At 40.4% G+C, this 16,956-nt stretch overlaps 1 protein-coding gene across 6 annotated transcripts in view; it reads left to right on the forward strand.

Annotated features, from left to right (window-relative positions):
• Positions 1-580: 580 nt before the first annotated feature.
• Positions 581-16,956, forward strand: part of frtz (WD repeat-containing and planar cell polarity effector protein fritz) — a 111,035-nt gene continuing 94,659 nt past the window's right edge. For 2 of the 6 annotated variants that reach the window (XM_067113720.1, XM_067113724.1), the window contains exons 1-3: positions 1,143-1,395; positions 5,452-5,636; positions 13,968-14,106. In XM_067113720.1, the coding sequence (XP_066969821.1) occupies positions 5,554-5,636; positions 13,968-14,106 (222 nt within the window). In that variant the 5' untranslated portion in view covers positions 1,143-1,395; positions 5,452-5,553. Of the gene's footprint in view, positions 693-892; positions 1,010-1,142; positions 1,396-1,428; positions 1,520-5,451; positions 5,637-13,967; positions 14,107-16,956 lie in introns of those variants that run through there. The other 4 variants (XM_067113722.1, XM_067113721.1, XM_067113725.1 and 1 more) reach the window with 4 other exon arrangements.

The raw sequence follows: 16,956 nt of genomic DNA on the forward strand, positions 1-16,956 counted from the left end.
TTTTAAAGGTCCCTCAGTAAGATGCTGTGAGTTGCCAAGATGTATGTAAGGTGAATTATCGTTGGTATAGTCAGTCATTATTATAACTTTTATATTTTTTTAAACGATGAAACCCACTGTCATTAGACTGACACGTTCATAGTTACATGACTGGTAACATTAAGATGCAGTTGTATTTCAGCTGATCGAGATGGCAAAGTGTTTACACTCGATCGCCATTGTAATAATGGTACCGGAATTATGACTCACTACGCTAATTTATTTAGTAAAAGAAAATAACGTCCGTTAAAGGATCAGGACGGTTTATAGCAAACATAATGCAGTTCGTCCAGATGGATTAACAATGGCCTTGAAGTTTCTGCTGAGAGAGAGAGAGAGAGAGAGAGAGAGAGAGAGAGAGAGAGAGATTTCAAAGTAATGCCATCCACGCAGATGTTTTCCTCTTATGGTTTTTTACATGTTGGGTTGAATATTTCACGTTGCTTGAAAGATCACAAATTCGTAGCCAGCATAAGTATCCATCCATAAAAATAAATATACGAATCAGTCGATTAGAAAATCCTACTAAACGAACGTTATAGGACTCATTCCTAAGTATCTATGTAGCCTACATGTTTCCCGTGATCGTCCGAGATTTCAAATACTCGCATCTCATCGAACTGGTGCTTAGACATATAATGGGATATATCCAAGTAAGTGATAAAATTATAAATGTTAAACATAAAAGCAGCAATTGGTGGTAGCGCAGGCAATTTAAAGCCTTATTTGATAAAACTGGTTACGGATTTCTAGTTAATGGTGAGAAAGATGGGGCATATTCGCTTTTTTTTAGTTGCCGTTGTAATTCATTGCAAATTGAGTAGTTTCGACTGATAAGCACAAGGTAATAGGGTCACACAAATATATCAACACGTGCTTCAGATTAACAACAATAACTGCTTTTCAGCGCAAAATAGTACCGAACAATCAACAGGTGATTGAGGGAATCGTTCATTTTTCTTTTTTATAGGTAAGAATGGAAAATATAGCTGTAATGGAAATAATTATTCTTTACTATAGCAAATTCAGACTTGTAAACTTGGCGTGTTTAGAAAATATGTACCTATTTGTTTTGTCAATACCACATAACAGCCAAAACGAACGCAACCTGTTTTGTTGATGTTTCTTGTCTAGAACATACGTTGTCAGAATTTTAACTTTCTAATTTATTTGTTATTCGAAAAAGCGAAGTTAATAGCTATACAGTGCAGCCTGATTTTAACACAGATCTGCAGAACTCAAATGCTCTTCATTGAACCATGACATTATGATTTATCGTGATATTCCTCGAAGTGGAAATAGGATATTCCAGGCTTGACGTAAACGAGCCAGGAGGTCAATGGCCATTGCCCGAAGGTAGGGTTACTTGTTTAGGAATTCTGATCGTATCGCTTATTTGTAACCATAAAAAAAATTTTGTAGGCCTATTGAAGTGTAATTATCCTGGCCTAGGCTTTTTCCTTAGGACATAATCGGACAGGTTAGTTTACATTTAGAGTAGGCCTAGCCAAAAGGTAATCATTAGATTACCCTAGGCTGGCCTTGAAACCTTGCAAAGCCTATTGGAATAAGCAAAGCTATGGTAGAGGAGTCTACATGGATTTCAGTATGGTAAAGCTTAATTCATTTTATAATGGTGGATTAAGGCTTTAACCTAGGGTATCTCTGGCGGTATTATTTCACTTATGGACATTAATTGCTTTCAACATAAAATATAGGTTTTTCTGTTGTATTATGATGTGATATGAATGATTTTGAGGTTTATTTCCATCGCAAATGAATACTTATCCTTCCTGGCAAATGATATACTGTATACAAAATTAATAAAATTACGACTTGTCAGAATACTGCCCCCCTCTCCATAGCTAATACGGCAAAACTGTAATCAGTAAACACAGTTTTGCCGTATTAGCTATGGGAGAGTGGGGGTATTCTGACAAGTCATAATTTTATTAATTTTGTATACAGTATATCATTTGCCGGGAAGGATAAGTATTCATTTGCGATGGAAATAAACCTCAAAATCATGTAAATCACATCATAATACAACAGAAAAACCTATATTTTATGTTGAAAGCAATTAATGTCCATAAGTGAAATAATACCCATTAATTTAGCTTAGCCTAATTAATACCTGTGATCATGTGATGATGTGGGTAGAATACAGAGTGAGGGATCTTGGCTTACTTAGGCTATGTGGATCCAGGAGTGAAGATGGGACACAGCCCCTCCCTTCCCCACCAGGTTAGAGCTTATTGTTCGAGGTTAGGTTAGGTTAAGATAAGTCTGGTAAGGTCATATTGCCTCTGAAATGCCTACCTAGCCTAGCCTACAGTATCCCTGACCCCTCAATCTACATTCGCTCCAATGAATTTACCTAATGGTTATCAAAAGCAACGTGATGATATTCAAATGATTTTTACCAATTCATGTGTACAGCCTCTGTCAGTTTCTTACGTTATGACTCCATCTTTCCTGTAACTAATTCAGTAACCTCTTCAACGTCTCTGGCGACTTCTTGAATCAATATAGCCTTGCACTTGCTCAAGAAAATACCCCATGTACTTTCTCCATGTCCTTTATGCTCTTGTCTTTTTGAAGTAGCCTTGCATAGGTAATCTTTTAAGCCAAAGAAAACTTCGAAAAATCTTATTGTTGAGCGAACATGTATTTTCACTGTTTACACTTTCAAGCACCCAGCCTTTAGGTTCACAATTGAGAAGCACTTAAGGATCCAGCAGAATGGTAGCAGATTTTGATACCCCAAGTTATGTTACCCTCATACCATTTCTTCTAAGGAATGGAGATTGGAGGACAAACAGTACAATTGCAGTCTTTAACTGTATAGTCAGTAGTGCTTGAGTCATGTAAAAAAGTTGTCAGATTAGTATCAGATAAAACATGCCAAAAAAAAGAAGCAATCTCCGATACATCTCTCTTGTGGGGAAGCATTAACCCCCAGGAAAGTGTATGTGTCTGATGCTAGAGGGTGAACAGGTGTGTGTATCTAGAGCTCAGACTGAACAGACACATGATAGGCCTTCTGGAGGTTATATAGTATGATGGGCAGGAATAAGAGGGAGAGAAACCCCTTTTTCTGAAAGGGCAGAGAAATCATTGGACAGACTCTCCAGGAGCTTTGCTGATGAAGTAAAGCAGACAATTTTTTTTCATTCCCATTCTGGGAAACTTGGAAACCACAGGAACTGAATCAGTAGGCCTTGGAAAGGTGGATGAAGCTAAATCAGAAGGTGTCAAAGATATATCTGAAGCAGAGGATAATGAACCTTGCCTTAACCCCTAGGGCACCAATAACACTTTCTGTCATTAACTAGTTATATTTCAGATTGGAACCAGGCTTTACATACTTTGCAAGGCATATTTTGGTTAACCCTTAAACGCCTGTTGGACGTAGCAAACGTCGACTACAAAAAATTTCAACCTTCGGTCAACTTTGACTTGACCGAAATGGTCGAAAAACGCAATTGTAAGCTAAAACTCTTACATTCTAGTAATATTCAATCATGTACCTTCATTTTGCAACAAATTGGAAGTCTCTAGCACAATATTTCGATTTATGGTGAATTTTTGAAAAAAACTTTTTTCTTACGCCCGCGTGGTAACTCGGCCGAAAATTCCAGAAATTCTTTCGTCATTTTGTCGTAATTTTTGCACTGTTCAATATTAGCCATTACATAAAGTTTTATATATGAAAATGTGCGCAATTTCATGTACAATACAACAGAAAATAACTCATGGTTGTAGCTTTTATCAGTTTTGAAATATTTTCATATAAATCACGATAAATAGAAAAATTCGACTTTCGGTCAACTTTAACTCGACCGAAATTGTCGAAAACTGCAATTGTAGCTAAAACACTTACAGTCTAGTAATATTCAATCAATTAGCTTCATTTTTCAACAAACGGGAAGTCTCTAGCACAATATTTCGATTTATGGTGAATTTTGAAAAAAAAAATTTTTTACGTCCCATGGCGTTTAATTCATACATCATTTTGTGATAATATTTTCTCTGTGTTGCTTTGATCGTTTTACAATTTGTTATATACCAAAATCATCGCAATTTAGTGTACAATACAACTAAAAAAAATTAAGTCATTAGCTTTAACGTTTTGCTTACAGCGATTTGTATACAATTATATAAGTTTTTTTTTTTTTGCTGTCATATATTCCAATATTTATATATGATAATGATATTTTTTCATTTCTGATGGTTGCATACTAAACTTCAGGCAATGACAAAATAAAATGAGCCAAAAATGAACTCTTAATCTTAAAAACTAAGCGTGCTGTGATTTTTGAAAAAACTTTTTTCCGCTTCAGCGCTAACTCATTTTAACGCCGCGGTATACGGAGACGTTTTTGTAAATAGGGCTTCGGCGTTAAAGGGTTAAATGTGACTCTCAATGTATTCCATAATATATGAGGAGATCTTTCTTGAGCTAAACCATCATGAAACTTGGTTATTAAAAATTAGTTATTTTACAAGTATAACTGACATCTTCAGAAGGTTCAAATCACTGATTGGATTTCAAAACCAAATACTTTCAGAATTCCATTATAAAATTATATGAACTAAGTAGGTATAAAAACTTTTGATTACTATAATCATAAATTCATTGAGTAATAACTACAGTAACAAGTCACAGGTACCAGTCATGATAATCCAGGCAGTAAATGGCTACCTCTCAGTCACTGATGTTACTGTGCTCATCATTCTTCAGGGTTGGCAAAAGACTGACACGTAGCCTGGAGACTCAATCTCTACCCTACATTCACACTAGAGTGCTTTGACAATAGCAATCTGTTCTTAACTTCCATGGGGTAACTTTCATAGGGTTTGCCAGGCCATATTTATCATCTTCTTCCTCTTCTTCTCAAGTTAGTCCCCTTTCTAGACAGGGTCGCCGTTTTGGATGAGCTGCTACCATCTACCTCTGTGGTGCGCTTCTGTTTGGTCAAGTCCCTTCTCTCTGAAGTTCTCCTTCACATAGTCTCTCCATCTCTTTCTTGGTCTTCCTTGTCCTCTTCTACCTTCCACTTCCATCTCCATAGCATGCCTTCCAGTATGGTTTTCCTTCCTTCCCAGTAGGTGTCTGGACCATCTCGGTCGCCTCTCCTGCACTTTCATTGATATTTACCACCTTTGACCACCAGGCCATATTTGTAATACTGCAAGGTTAGCACTGACTACTGTAATATGAAATAGTAACATTGTTTTTTTAGATTCATCATTGAAAAAATGCTACTGCTGTAATTCAAGAATTACTGCACTGTATCTTGAAGTTTCAGACAAGAGTGCAATTTACAATTATTGCACTGTGTTGCTATTATCTTTATGAGCATATTTTTTCTAAGTAATTTTATATTTTGCTTTTTATTTCCTTGACAGATGCCTTTCTCAGAGCTTACAAGGAAATGACAATTGAAAATATGTGTGAGCCTTGGGGAAGAAGCAATAGCCACTGAGGCAACAGTACGAGGAGCTACAGTGATGGTTACCCTAACAGGGGATGTCCACTTTTGGACTTTGCGTGATGATGTTATTGTTAAAGATGCAGATTTTGGTGCCTTCAGGTAATCTTCATTTTATAAATAAATTTCTGTCTTACATTTTATTTCATAATTTTGTTATTTATTACAGCCACCATTAGTCTGCATAAAGCACAGTTCTGTATATAGTTTGAATAATTTTTTAGCAGATGTAATCTGCAGGGAGAATGTATTTTAACCCTGATCCAGTACAGGGTCATAGTTTTCATAGTACCGGTACACTGTTTTATATATCTGTGGAGAGTCATTGTTTGTCAGTGTATCGGGATATGTAATATTTCTCCCCAGAGTATGAGTAACATTTATATCAGAAATTTATATTTTCTTTATTGATCAGTGCTTCTGTAATTAAAGTCTTTTAACTTACCAAGCCTTGTGTTGTACTATCAAGTTTCATGTTTCAGTACAATACAATCTCCTAATGTACTTACACCATAAAGTGTACTATGCTGGGAAGAACATGGGGGTGATTTTCATAGAGATGGGTGAAGTAGTAATTGTATCGGGTAAGATCTCCTGTTTAGGGGTAAGCTATCGGCAAGTTGTGGTTGTTTGAGAAATTGAAAAGGGTGTGTGCCAGTGTGAAAGCTGTGTCTTATTTTATTGTTTCAGGTACTATTATTTTTAACATTTTTGTTCTGGCAAATGCACTTGAGCTTGTAAGAAAAGTAAAATACTTTTTATGCTCCAGAAGCATTGCTTAAATTTTTTTTTCTTTGCTTTGAATATAGATTGTCCTTTTTTTTCCATTTATCCATCTTTCCTGAAGGCTGAGATATAAGTAATATAAGTATGCATAGAAAATAAATTTTGCAAACTTAACATCAAACCTAATGCATTATTGATAAGAAATACGGTAGTAATTAGAATATAAAAAATTGAATTATGTAAGAAATTCATTTTACAAATGTAATACAGTATTTTCCACAAACTTTGATTTCTGCATCACGATTCACCTTTAATGTATGACCTTAAAATGCACAAGTTCATTTATATTCGAATGCAAATTAAAATTTAGACAAGCCACCAATAGCTTGACTATTTATTTGGGTAATGAAAGTGATCCTGGGCATCATATGGACAGAGGAGCTCATTAATATTAGGAGCACTGAAGATCCATTCAAAAAGAGCATTTTCCAGTGCATTTTACCTTGTTCTGAAGGTTTATTCCGGATTGTCACTAAGAATACTAAGTGCTTTGTACTGTATTGTTAAGATCTTTTAATGATATGTATTTAATGAAAATAGTACAGTATTTGATATACTGTATTACTCAAGAGGACAAGCTTAATATTTATTTGTTCCTACGCAATATACAAACATTCGGTCGTGTACAATAGGAATTACTTTCAGCACAGCTGGAAATGGCCGTTTAACTTCAGACAAGGTGATGGAGTGTGTAGTACTGACTGGGTGAGAGTCCTGTTCACCCAGTTGGTATACACCCACATTGCTTTTGGCTGTTGGCGAGGAAGGACGTGCGCTTTTCTCCTCTCTGCTGCCATTCGACTTTATGTTTTAGTGTATTGATGATATTGCTGATACATTATATAAGTATAACGTGTTATAAAATTTATGGCATTGTTTTACTTTTGAGAGTACGCATTCGGTATTTGATTTAGTAGTTCATACTGATATACGCAAACCCGTATGACTTTTATTAGCAGATGATGTGTCAAACTGGTTTTCACCTTGCTTACGTGTTTTGCTCAGTGACGTACGTTTTCTCGGAGAATTTTATTCCTTCGCTTTACAAAGGAATGTTTGTATCCTGAAAATTTCCTTGACATTTGTAATGTTTTAGTGTTTTCAGATGTTGTAGAGCTCAAGTGCCAGGGAATGTGGGTTCTCTCGCTGGCAGTACTTGCAGTATTGCCTTGTATATTGCCAATTGCTCATTTTGATTCGTCGGGGCTTCAGCCTCCGTCAGGTGTGGCAAGGGTGCTAGGTATCTCTCACCGGTCCCCTCTATCTCCTCGGAGTTTGCCAGGAACCAGGGACACGACAGGACCGGTGTTTGCAACTGGGAATGTTCATTACCCCTTTTCTTCCCGACCGTGGAAGCTTATGCTCCTGATTCGGTCTGCGAACCGGACATGGAGTATGGTCGAATGCTAGAGGGATTATCAGGGGACTCTAGCAGACATTTGGAGATCATCTGTTGGATACAGCAGTTTACAACCTCCAGGAAGAAACTATGGCTTTTCCTGTGGGCTGTTCATCATCCATTGCAACTTAGGGGACTTAGGAAAAAAATCAAAGTCTCAATGGCCTTGCCATGGTTGAGATTTGCTGAAAGGGTTGTGAACCGCACCTCTCCACATGCTCCTGCCACGGGTTATCCTGTAACCCTCCTGTCTGTTACTCCTGCTGCTCCTGTCTGTAGGGGGAAGGGGATCAGCTGCTCTTGAAAAGATGTCCAGTCATCGTCTTTGTCTGCTGCCGCCTCCTCACCTTCGTCTTCGGATGCTTGTCAGCAGAAGAAGAGGGTTGCTTCTCCCCCCCACCCCGAAAGAAATCCCATCACAGGATTTCTAAGGGGCTGCCTCCCTCCACAGGGGAGGGAGGCAGAGGGATCTCTTGTTGGCTCACTCCAGTCTCCAGACTCGGGGGCTGTATCACATACCTCACCAAGGTATCACGATTCGGGAGCTCAAGTGCACGGGTCTCCAAGATTTGTGTACTCGGAACCCGTTCTGGGAAGCCTTCTTCCAAGGCTAGTGCTGTGCCTGCCTCTTCCCAGGTTTCTTCAAACACTCAGGTAGAGGAGGCTCCTATAGACCATCCTGTATGTTATTCGGGAGCTTCGAGTCACTCTGGGTACTCAGGTTTCGCCAAAACCTTGAGTACCCCAGACCAGTACTGGAGAGTCCGCTCCCCAATCTGGTTCAAGCACAGTATGAGAGGTGTTGAAGTATTCTGGTGCTTCTTCACCTCCTACCGGTACTTCTTCAAGTACTCGGCCAGGTCCCCAACCAAGTGCTTCCGACCCAAGGGTTCAAGTACCTGGAGATGCAACAAGGCGGTCCCCTCCTCAGTCTTCTTCTCTCCAGGAGGCTTCAGCCTCGAAAAAGACTGGGGCACTTTGTGAGGTGCAGGCATTGCTGAAGATGGTACTGTCAGCATCCATTAGGGTACGTATTTCCGAATACATATCTGTCTTTTTCTGGAGACAGATAACTTCTTTACTTGACTGGGACTTGGCAGTCTAGTTTAAGTTTGAGAGGCTTGACCTCATACTCGAGCAGAACACTTTCGTGTCCTGTCATGCTGGTGTTTTGGTCTCAGCCCCATATCAGCATGTTCAGAGAAGAGTGCAGTTATTCCTGTTACTAAGGAATAGACAGCTCGACAATAACAAGTCATCCTTGTACACTTGTCACCCTTGGCGAAGCCGGGCCCTCAGGAACGGCTTCCCTTTGTTCCCTTCAGTGGAGAATGCAAGAATTCTTGTCTCTGATGAGGGACTCCCTATTCTTTTCCATTCCTCCGGGAGGGAAATGAATTGGGAACTAGCCTGGTGACTAGACAATAGGAACTCTGTTGGAGTGTCTCTTCACACTCCCCCTCCTGTCATGCCCTTGCCCTCAGGTACATCGACTGAGGGAAGAGGCACGCACCTGGAAGATTTGCTTCTTTCAGGTGAGCATAACTGGTATGGCAAACATCTCCACACCAATATTCGAAACTCAGGACAGCTTCCTTAGCTTTTCCAGAGTTTCAGGTTCTTGGTAAGCTACCCTGTGGTACGGATGAGTGCCAATGCCCCCTTCACCACAAGAGTAACTCCTGTCAACAAACGGTGGTTGGACGGGGAGCAGGTCTCCCTCCAACTCTACAGATTGACAGTGGAAGTGTACGAGTGGGCGGCTGCACACTTGGCAGAGCTGTTAGCCAGGTACTTTCCGGGGAATCAGAACATAATGGGTATTAAACTCATCACCTATGTCAAGTGGCACACCCAGACATTACACAAGATTTCCCAATCTTTGGAGCCTCCCAACGATAGATCAACACAACAGAAGCTGTCAGTGTATTGTTCCATCGTTCCATGGTTGTTGGTAGAAACATCACCCAAACTCATGGAACAATCTTCAAGCCTTGGAAGAGGCAACGGATCTTTCAGTTGCTGTCCTTTGTCTATGGACGCGGGAACCATTGTATGGGGCTCTTCCGAACCCTGTGCTGTGAGATTAACAGAGGCACAGGTCTCCATGAACACCCATGCCTCTTACATCGGTCTCTGTTAGTCATCTTCCCAGGCTGGTGAAGAACCTTCCACTGGTGCACAGGGTCCTCTGATCCCTGTGTATCGTTAGCAACTGTTGCACAGGGTTCCATGGAACCTTGTGCCACAGGATTTATAGGCGCACGTATTCTGGGATACGTGTGTCACCAGAGGTGCATGGTTCTCCTGGACACCTATGTTGCCATAGGTGCAAGGGGTTCTGATAGAACCCCGTGTCACCAATTTCAGCCTCGGGAATCTTTTACAGGGCAGGTTAAGGTTCTTCTGCCTGTGCACAGAGTCCCACAGACTCCCGTGATACTGGTAAGGTCTCCGGTCTAAGGACCAGGGCCCAACTTACGAGAGGGAGAGTGAACGTCCAACGCTCAAGCGTGGCCCCACCCCTGGCATGTTCTTGCATGGGAATGGTGCCAGTGGTCCCAGACAGGTGATGCAAACCCCCAGGTAAGCTTACCTGAAGAAGGAGGTCTCTTGCTTAGTCTTCTTGTCTGTAGAGGCCTAGGCCTCCAGCCAGACTATGGCACTCGAGGAGATGAGGTTTTGTCACGCTCGAGTTTGTCTCGGAACTTGTAGCAAAACTGTTGAGTCATATTCAGTCCCATCTTGAACTGGTTAGTAGTAATCGTACCAGGTACTACTGTGTCCAGCAAGAGTGCTTCGGTGCTGTCTTGAAGAGGACTTGACATCTCAAGCCTGAGAGTCGATGAATCTTCTTTAGTACCTTTTCGACTAAGAAAGAAGTGTTCAAAACACATTTTTCTTATAGCCTCATGAGGCTATCGAATAAGCATACTCAATGGCCAGCATGTGGCCAGGAGTTCACTCCAAGTACCTCACGAGGATAGGGACATTGGTGCATCCCTCACACTTCGGAAGAATTGGTTGGTTTTACAGGTATTAAGACAAAGTAGTGTGGCTGTCCACTCTCATATCTTTCTACCTTCAGAACATTGCCCACAGCCCGTGGGACTCCTTTTCCCTAGGCCCTTTGGTGGCTGCTCAACGAGTTGTGTAGCTTGCCCAGATCCCATAGTGGACAGTTTGCATCTCGCCTAAGGTGTTCAGTGGAAAAGGGCGAATATGAGTCGGGGACTGGCTCCCTCCTTTCTCTCTTTTATCTCTCCTCTCATTAAGAGAGAGACAAGTTGCCATCTGTCACATGCTGGTCGAGCAGGTCATGCAGGTGAGCCGACATAACTGAGCACCCTGTCTATAATCTTAGATAGATTAATAGATGCAGTGCTCCCCTCTCTCTAGCAAAGGGAGAGAGGGGCTGATGATAAAACAAACCCATTGGTTATTTCTGTTTTCTAGTTTTATTGTCCTTGATGCTCAGGATTCATCCAAGCCTCTTTTGAAGCAATGTTGCTACACACATTATTTTGAAAGGTCCAGAAGTCTGACAATTGAACATACAGTCATTCACACTTCTGTTCAACACATCAGAGGCTGGTCTCCTTCCTTTGCTCATACATGACCAGGAAGGAGTCCCAGGTGAGGCAAACTCCAGTCAGTTCAAAAGCTTACTTATAATCCTCCCTCCAAGAAGTAAGTCTCCCTATTGTAAAGGACTGACAATTTGTATATTGTGTGAGAACAAATGCCAGATTTTTAAACTAATTTATATTTACTTAACTATACAAACCTGAGGTCCTTTACAAGTTATATGCCCACCTCAGCACCTCTCATTCTGCTTCCTGGGCCAGAAGGCAAAGTGGGTGTATACCAACTGGGTGGGCGGGACTCCCACCTGCAGTCAGTAGTTAACTACGTACTCAATCACCTTGTTGAAAGTTAAATGGCTGTTTTCAGCTGTGCTAAAAGTACAGTAATTCCTATGGTAAAGGACCTCAGGTTTGTAGAGTTAGGAAAAATACAAATTACTTTAAAATTCTGTCATTTCACAGATGCATAAGTATCAGATTTTTTTATTACTGCAAATATTGCAAGTTAATTTTTATCTAAGCACAGTATTAAGAAAAACTGATGACAACTGATACTGAGAATTTTTATTGGTGATTACCTGTGCATTACTATTATTGTTGGAAAATGTGAAACTTTATAGTAAGTGGGCTGGTGCATTAGTCTGTTGATCACAGTTGGTTGTGTTTTGCATGGGAGCTAATACATTAGTGCGTTCATTATACAAGTGTTATTTACTGTGTATTTAAACTCCTCTCTCTCTCTCTCTCTCTCTCTCTCTCTCTCTCTCTCTCTCTCTCTCTCTCTCTCTCTCTCTCTCTCTCTCTCTCTCTCTCTCTCTCTCTCTCTCTCTCTAGTGTAAGTTGTAAGTACCTAAACCAGTTTTTTTGTCAGGTTATTTGGTGATGTATAGTTTGTTGCAGCTAGAATGAGATGCCCAATACAGTAAACCCCTAGATTTGCATTCTCACAATTCGCAGAATTTTCTGTGGAACCTATCAATTATTCACAGGAAAACTCACCCGTTCACAGATTTTTGTGACTTAAGTACTGTACTGGACGTACATATACATTTTATGATAAAATATTGATTTCCAGTACTAATTTTCAAATATTAATATGAAGTTTAATAAGATTAAATAATAACATTAGATAATAAAAATAATGATTTCTCTCTCTCTCTCTCTCTCTCTCTCTCTCTCTCTCTCTCTCTCTCTCTCTCTCTCATGCCAAAGGATACTCAGAATGTGAGAGATGGATAGATAGATAGATAGAATTGGAGAGTGGTTGATAGAAAGATACACTCTCTCTCTCTCTCTCTCTTATTGGCTGGGAAAGTTAGAAGTATATATGTATATATTTTTAAGGGTAAAGTGTTTAAGATGACTGAAATTATAATAATAATATAATTTCAAAGATTTATAAAGGAATAGGATAATAGTTTAAGGTATATTTGTTGTAGGGTGCTAGTTTAAGGTAAACGTTTGGTATTTGAACTTTCAAGATAGACAATTACAAGCATTTTTAGAGGGGGAGGTGTTAACTACTCACGGGGTGGGTTTTGTGGTACGCACCCCCCACGAATACGGTGGATTTACTGTATTTGAGAAAATTATGCAGTGTAAATAAGGTAGGCAGTGCCAGATCACTTTCATGTTTTGAGTTTATTTACTGAGTAAGACCGACAATTTTATCTTGACTCATACATCTTTGAAAATGTGAGGGTAGAACTTTAAAGGTTTGAAGTTACCCTCTCAAGGTATAGATAGCCCCTCTTCCGGTCTCTGTGCTTGTCACTGAAGATTAAGTTGGCTTTATGCTAGCATGGGATCTTGCTCTAAGAGCAGCCTGTAAATCCTGGAAAAAGATAACTTTAGGTCTTTTAGCTTAATGTTCATTTTGCAAATTTATACTATAGATGCTTTTTCATAAATTATTGAGTGTGTTGTATGGTCTGTAATTGATATTTGGAAAAACAGATCAGTGAAACATGAAAATTTCCAGATTGCATATGTATAATTTACAATTATTGGGTGTCTTTATACTTGTAACCAGTGTCGCTTAGAAGGGCAAAAAATATAAGGTGTTTCGAAAATGATCATAGCCTTTACACGCTGATTGAAAGTAGAATGATTTTTCATTGCATTCAGTTGGTTTGTACTACCTTGCAAGTCATGCTGTGGTTGGGAACTTCTGCTGTTAATTTCACTCTAAATAATGTAGTCATTATTATGTGCAACATTACAGTACTTGAAGAATTTTAGAATAAAACAGGCAAGTGATGTGAGGGATATTAGCCATGTGGTATAAAGGTTCGTATTTTACTGTAGTACCTATAACACTTTCACCGGGGTGACAAACCCATCCCATTTAACCACTTACAGGTGACTAAAGTGAATGAGACCTGATACATACTTTGTGACTAGTATCCAACACGAGTCCTTTCTGACTTGAAATTTGTTGATGGGTATAACTCAGTTGTAAGATGTATCTGTATAGATCCTCTCCTGCCAAGACAGTGAATGAATACTCTTAAACCCATGAGGCCATAGACTTACCTTAACAATGCGGGGTCTCACCTGAGTATGATGTACAGTACAGGTAGTTAACTATGTTTTGTACCTATCATGCCCAATGGCATAAGTGAAATTGGTTATTTGAATTTTGTCTTTTGTGTTTTCCAGATATCAAGATAAGAATAATGTCAGTAAAGAACGAGTCTATTATGAAGATAAAAGGCTTTACCTGGAAGCACGGGGCATTCTGGTTACGCCAAAAAATAGTAGACCAGGCAAACTAAGGGATTCAATCCGAGAATTTGAGGTAAGGTTACAATGTTTTAACATCTGATAACTGTCAAATTTTATCTTACAATTGATATTTCCCCCATGTAGCATTCATATGAAACCTTGAACCAAATTTTTACAAGTCTTGAAGTATTGTTTATAGAGTGATAGACCATTGTACATACAAAACCCATAGGCATTACTGAGGGTGTTTACAGTATCCCTTCTGCCCCCAGCTGTATCCACTTTACTTCCATTTTTGCTTCCTCATTTTTCTTTTTGTTCAGCCTTTCTAACTCCCAGTTTCACCTGTAGATCCTTCTACTCTATCTGTTATTTGTTGGATCTCTCTATCTTGTTCAAACACTCCAACTCCCTCTTTTCACTTTCTTAACTGCTGAATGCCTGAAAATATGGCTGAGCTTGGATTTATTGTCTAAATTTCCTAATTCATTCGTGTACAGTTGACCCCGCTTATTCATGGTCCAGCATTTGCAGATTTTTCTGTGGAATGTATCTCCAGATTATTTGCGGAAAATTCACCTATTTGTGGATTTTTTCGTAGAGCGATATTCACTAATTACAGTACTGTATTTTCATATAAGTAACTTACCAAGTAGTCACATACCTGTATTTTCTAACTCGCACAGCAGCCTTTTTTGTAAAAATTTGTGGTAGCTCTTCGGTTGTTTTGTGTAGGTGACTAGCCCCGCCCACAATCGGGGAACACTGGGAACGACTTAGCAGACAACCTCAATTTGTTTCTGCCGGCTCACGAGTAAACATCAGTGTGTTAGCAGCAGCTGTTTTCATGGTTTTTGGTTCTCTTTACTGGATTTTGGTGAAGTATAACCAGTGTATTTTGCATGGCCTTCAAGCTTGTTCAGCTTATTAGTATCCTTTAGGATCAGGATAGTGTTATGTATTACTGATTAAGTCTGATTCTAGTTCCTCTAGTTTTATATGAGTAACTTACCCAGTACAGTAATTACATAGCTAATAGTTTCACTTGCTTGGCAGCTAAAATTTTGAAATTCGCTGGTCACACTAGTTTGTTTTGGGTAGGTGACTTGCCCTGCTCACTTTCAGGGGAAAGATAGGCACAACTTAGCAAAGCTTCAATTTGTTTCTGCCAGCTGATGGCTGTACACCAGTTATTAGCGGCAGCTTTGTTTTGGAATTTGTTATTTTTCCGATTGTCCTTTTCGTCAATTGGTGAAGTATTCTTGTATTGGTAGCCTTGTGGCACACTTAGATAGTGTTAGGTTTCTTTTTGAAACAGATAGTGTTAGGTTTCTTTTTTGAAACAGTATTAATACTCATTTGACTAAAGAATCCTACGATTCGCATGCGATTTGCCCGGACTGTAGGGGGCAGGTATGTTCAGTTGATTTGAGATGTAAGGAGTGTTCAGACTGGGGCAATAAGAAGTGGAACTTCGAAGTCACTTTTTGAATAAACTGGCTAAGAATAAAAAGAGGAAGGCGGCAGTTGGACGGAATAGTAAGTCTTTAGCTAGCCAGGAATCTCCTAATCCTAATGTTAATGTTAGTGTCGATGTTGATGTTCGAGTGATTTCTGTGAATCCCATTTCCAGTACTCCATATGTGCCACCCTCTCCTTTACCTGGCCCTCTCACTTCCGAACCCAACCCCATTGCCAGCCTCGAGTTGAAGATTGATAAAAAATTTGAATTAATAGTGGAATCCATTGCCCAATTAGCATCATTAGTAAAAGTCCTAATGGACAAAAAGAGTACCAGTAGCACCTAGTGCGAGTGAAGTGTTAGTGGAGGAGGTAGCTGCTCGTCCTGCTGATTCTCATAGGCAGAGGTCTCTGGCATGCTCCCCAAAACCCAGGAGGAGTCAGACTTGTAGCCTAAGGGAGGTCGATGGGGTTTGCCCACGAGTAGTCGCCCCCTCGGTTCAGCCTGTTGACATATCTCAGGTTGCAACCAAGAGCCATCAGAAAGGTCACTCTGTGGATGTGCATTGTCTGTTGCCAAGTTCAGAGTAGTCAAGCCCCAGGCATCAGTGGCGCTTTGCAGACAAAGCACGCCCACTGAAAAGTGGTGCAGTGGATGTGTCGCAATCTCCTACAGTGCCTTGTAAGAAGATCAAGGATCATGAGCGCCCTTCATTTAGTCACTGGGACAGTCCAGAGTATTTTTCTTCAGTCAACCTCTTGGTAGAGAATCTGCTTTCGGCACCAAAGCGCTCACCTTCCCATAAGTGCTCCTCATCCTCCAGGATTGTTTCTTCTCTGGAGCATCGACAAGTTCCCAAGCTCCCAGCAGTATCTGAATTTCCTTTGGAAGTCAAGCACCCAGTAGCACAAGAGTGCCCCGTAGCACCCTAGCTCCCAGTGGCTCCCGAGCGTCCAGTAGCACCCGAGCTTCCAGTAGTGGGTGTGTGCCAGTTAGCATCTGAGCTCCCAGTTGTATCTTTGTGTTCTTTAGTGCCAGAGCACCCTGGGATGACTGAGCACTGGGAGCATCTGAGCATCCAGTGGTTTCAGAGCGCCCATTGGCACCCGCACTTGAGCTTCAAGTGATCATCGTGCTTCATCAGTCGTCATCTCAGCACCATCTCCTTTGGTTGGAGTTTCTTCAGTACAGCGCCCAGAGCCTTCTGCACAGATGGCTCCTCTTATCCAGGCTCCTGCTACTGGTTTTCAGGCGCCTGCAGCTGGTGATCAACCTTCGAACCCTATTCAGAGTAAGCTGGATAGTATTTTGAGCCTGCTCAAGAAGGCTCTGTCGGCTCTTCAGGCTCCAGTAGACTTGTCTTTGTCGCCAATATCCTCTGATGGGGAAGAAATGGTGGACCAGGACACTCCCACTGTGGCTTATGCCTCATTATTGAGATTTCTGCTTCCTACCTTTCCA

The sequence above is a fragment of the Macrobrachium rosenbergii genome, chromosome 12 (genome assembly GCF_040412425.1).
Source record: "Macrobrachium rosenbergii isolate ZJJX-2024 chromosome 12, ASM4041242v1, whole genome shotgun sequence".
Taxonomy (NCBI): Eukaryota; Metazoa; Arthropoda; class Malacostraca; order Decapoda; family Palaemonidae; genus Macrobrachium; species Macrobrachium rosenbergii.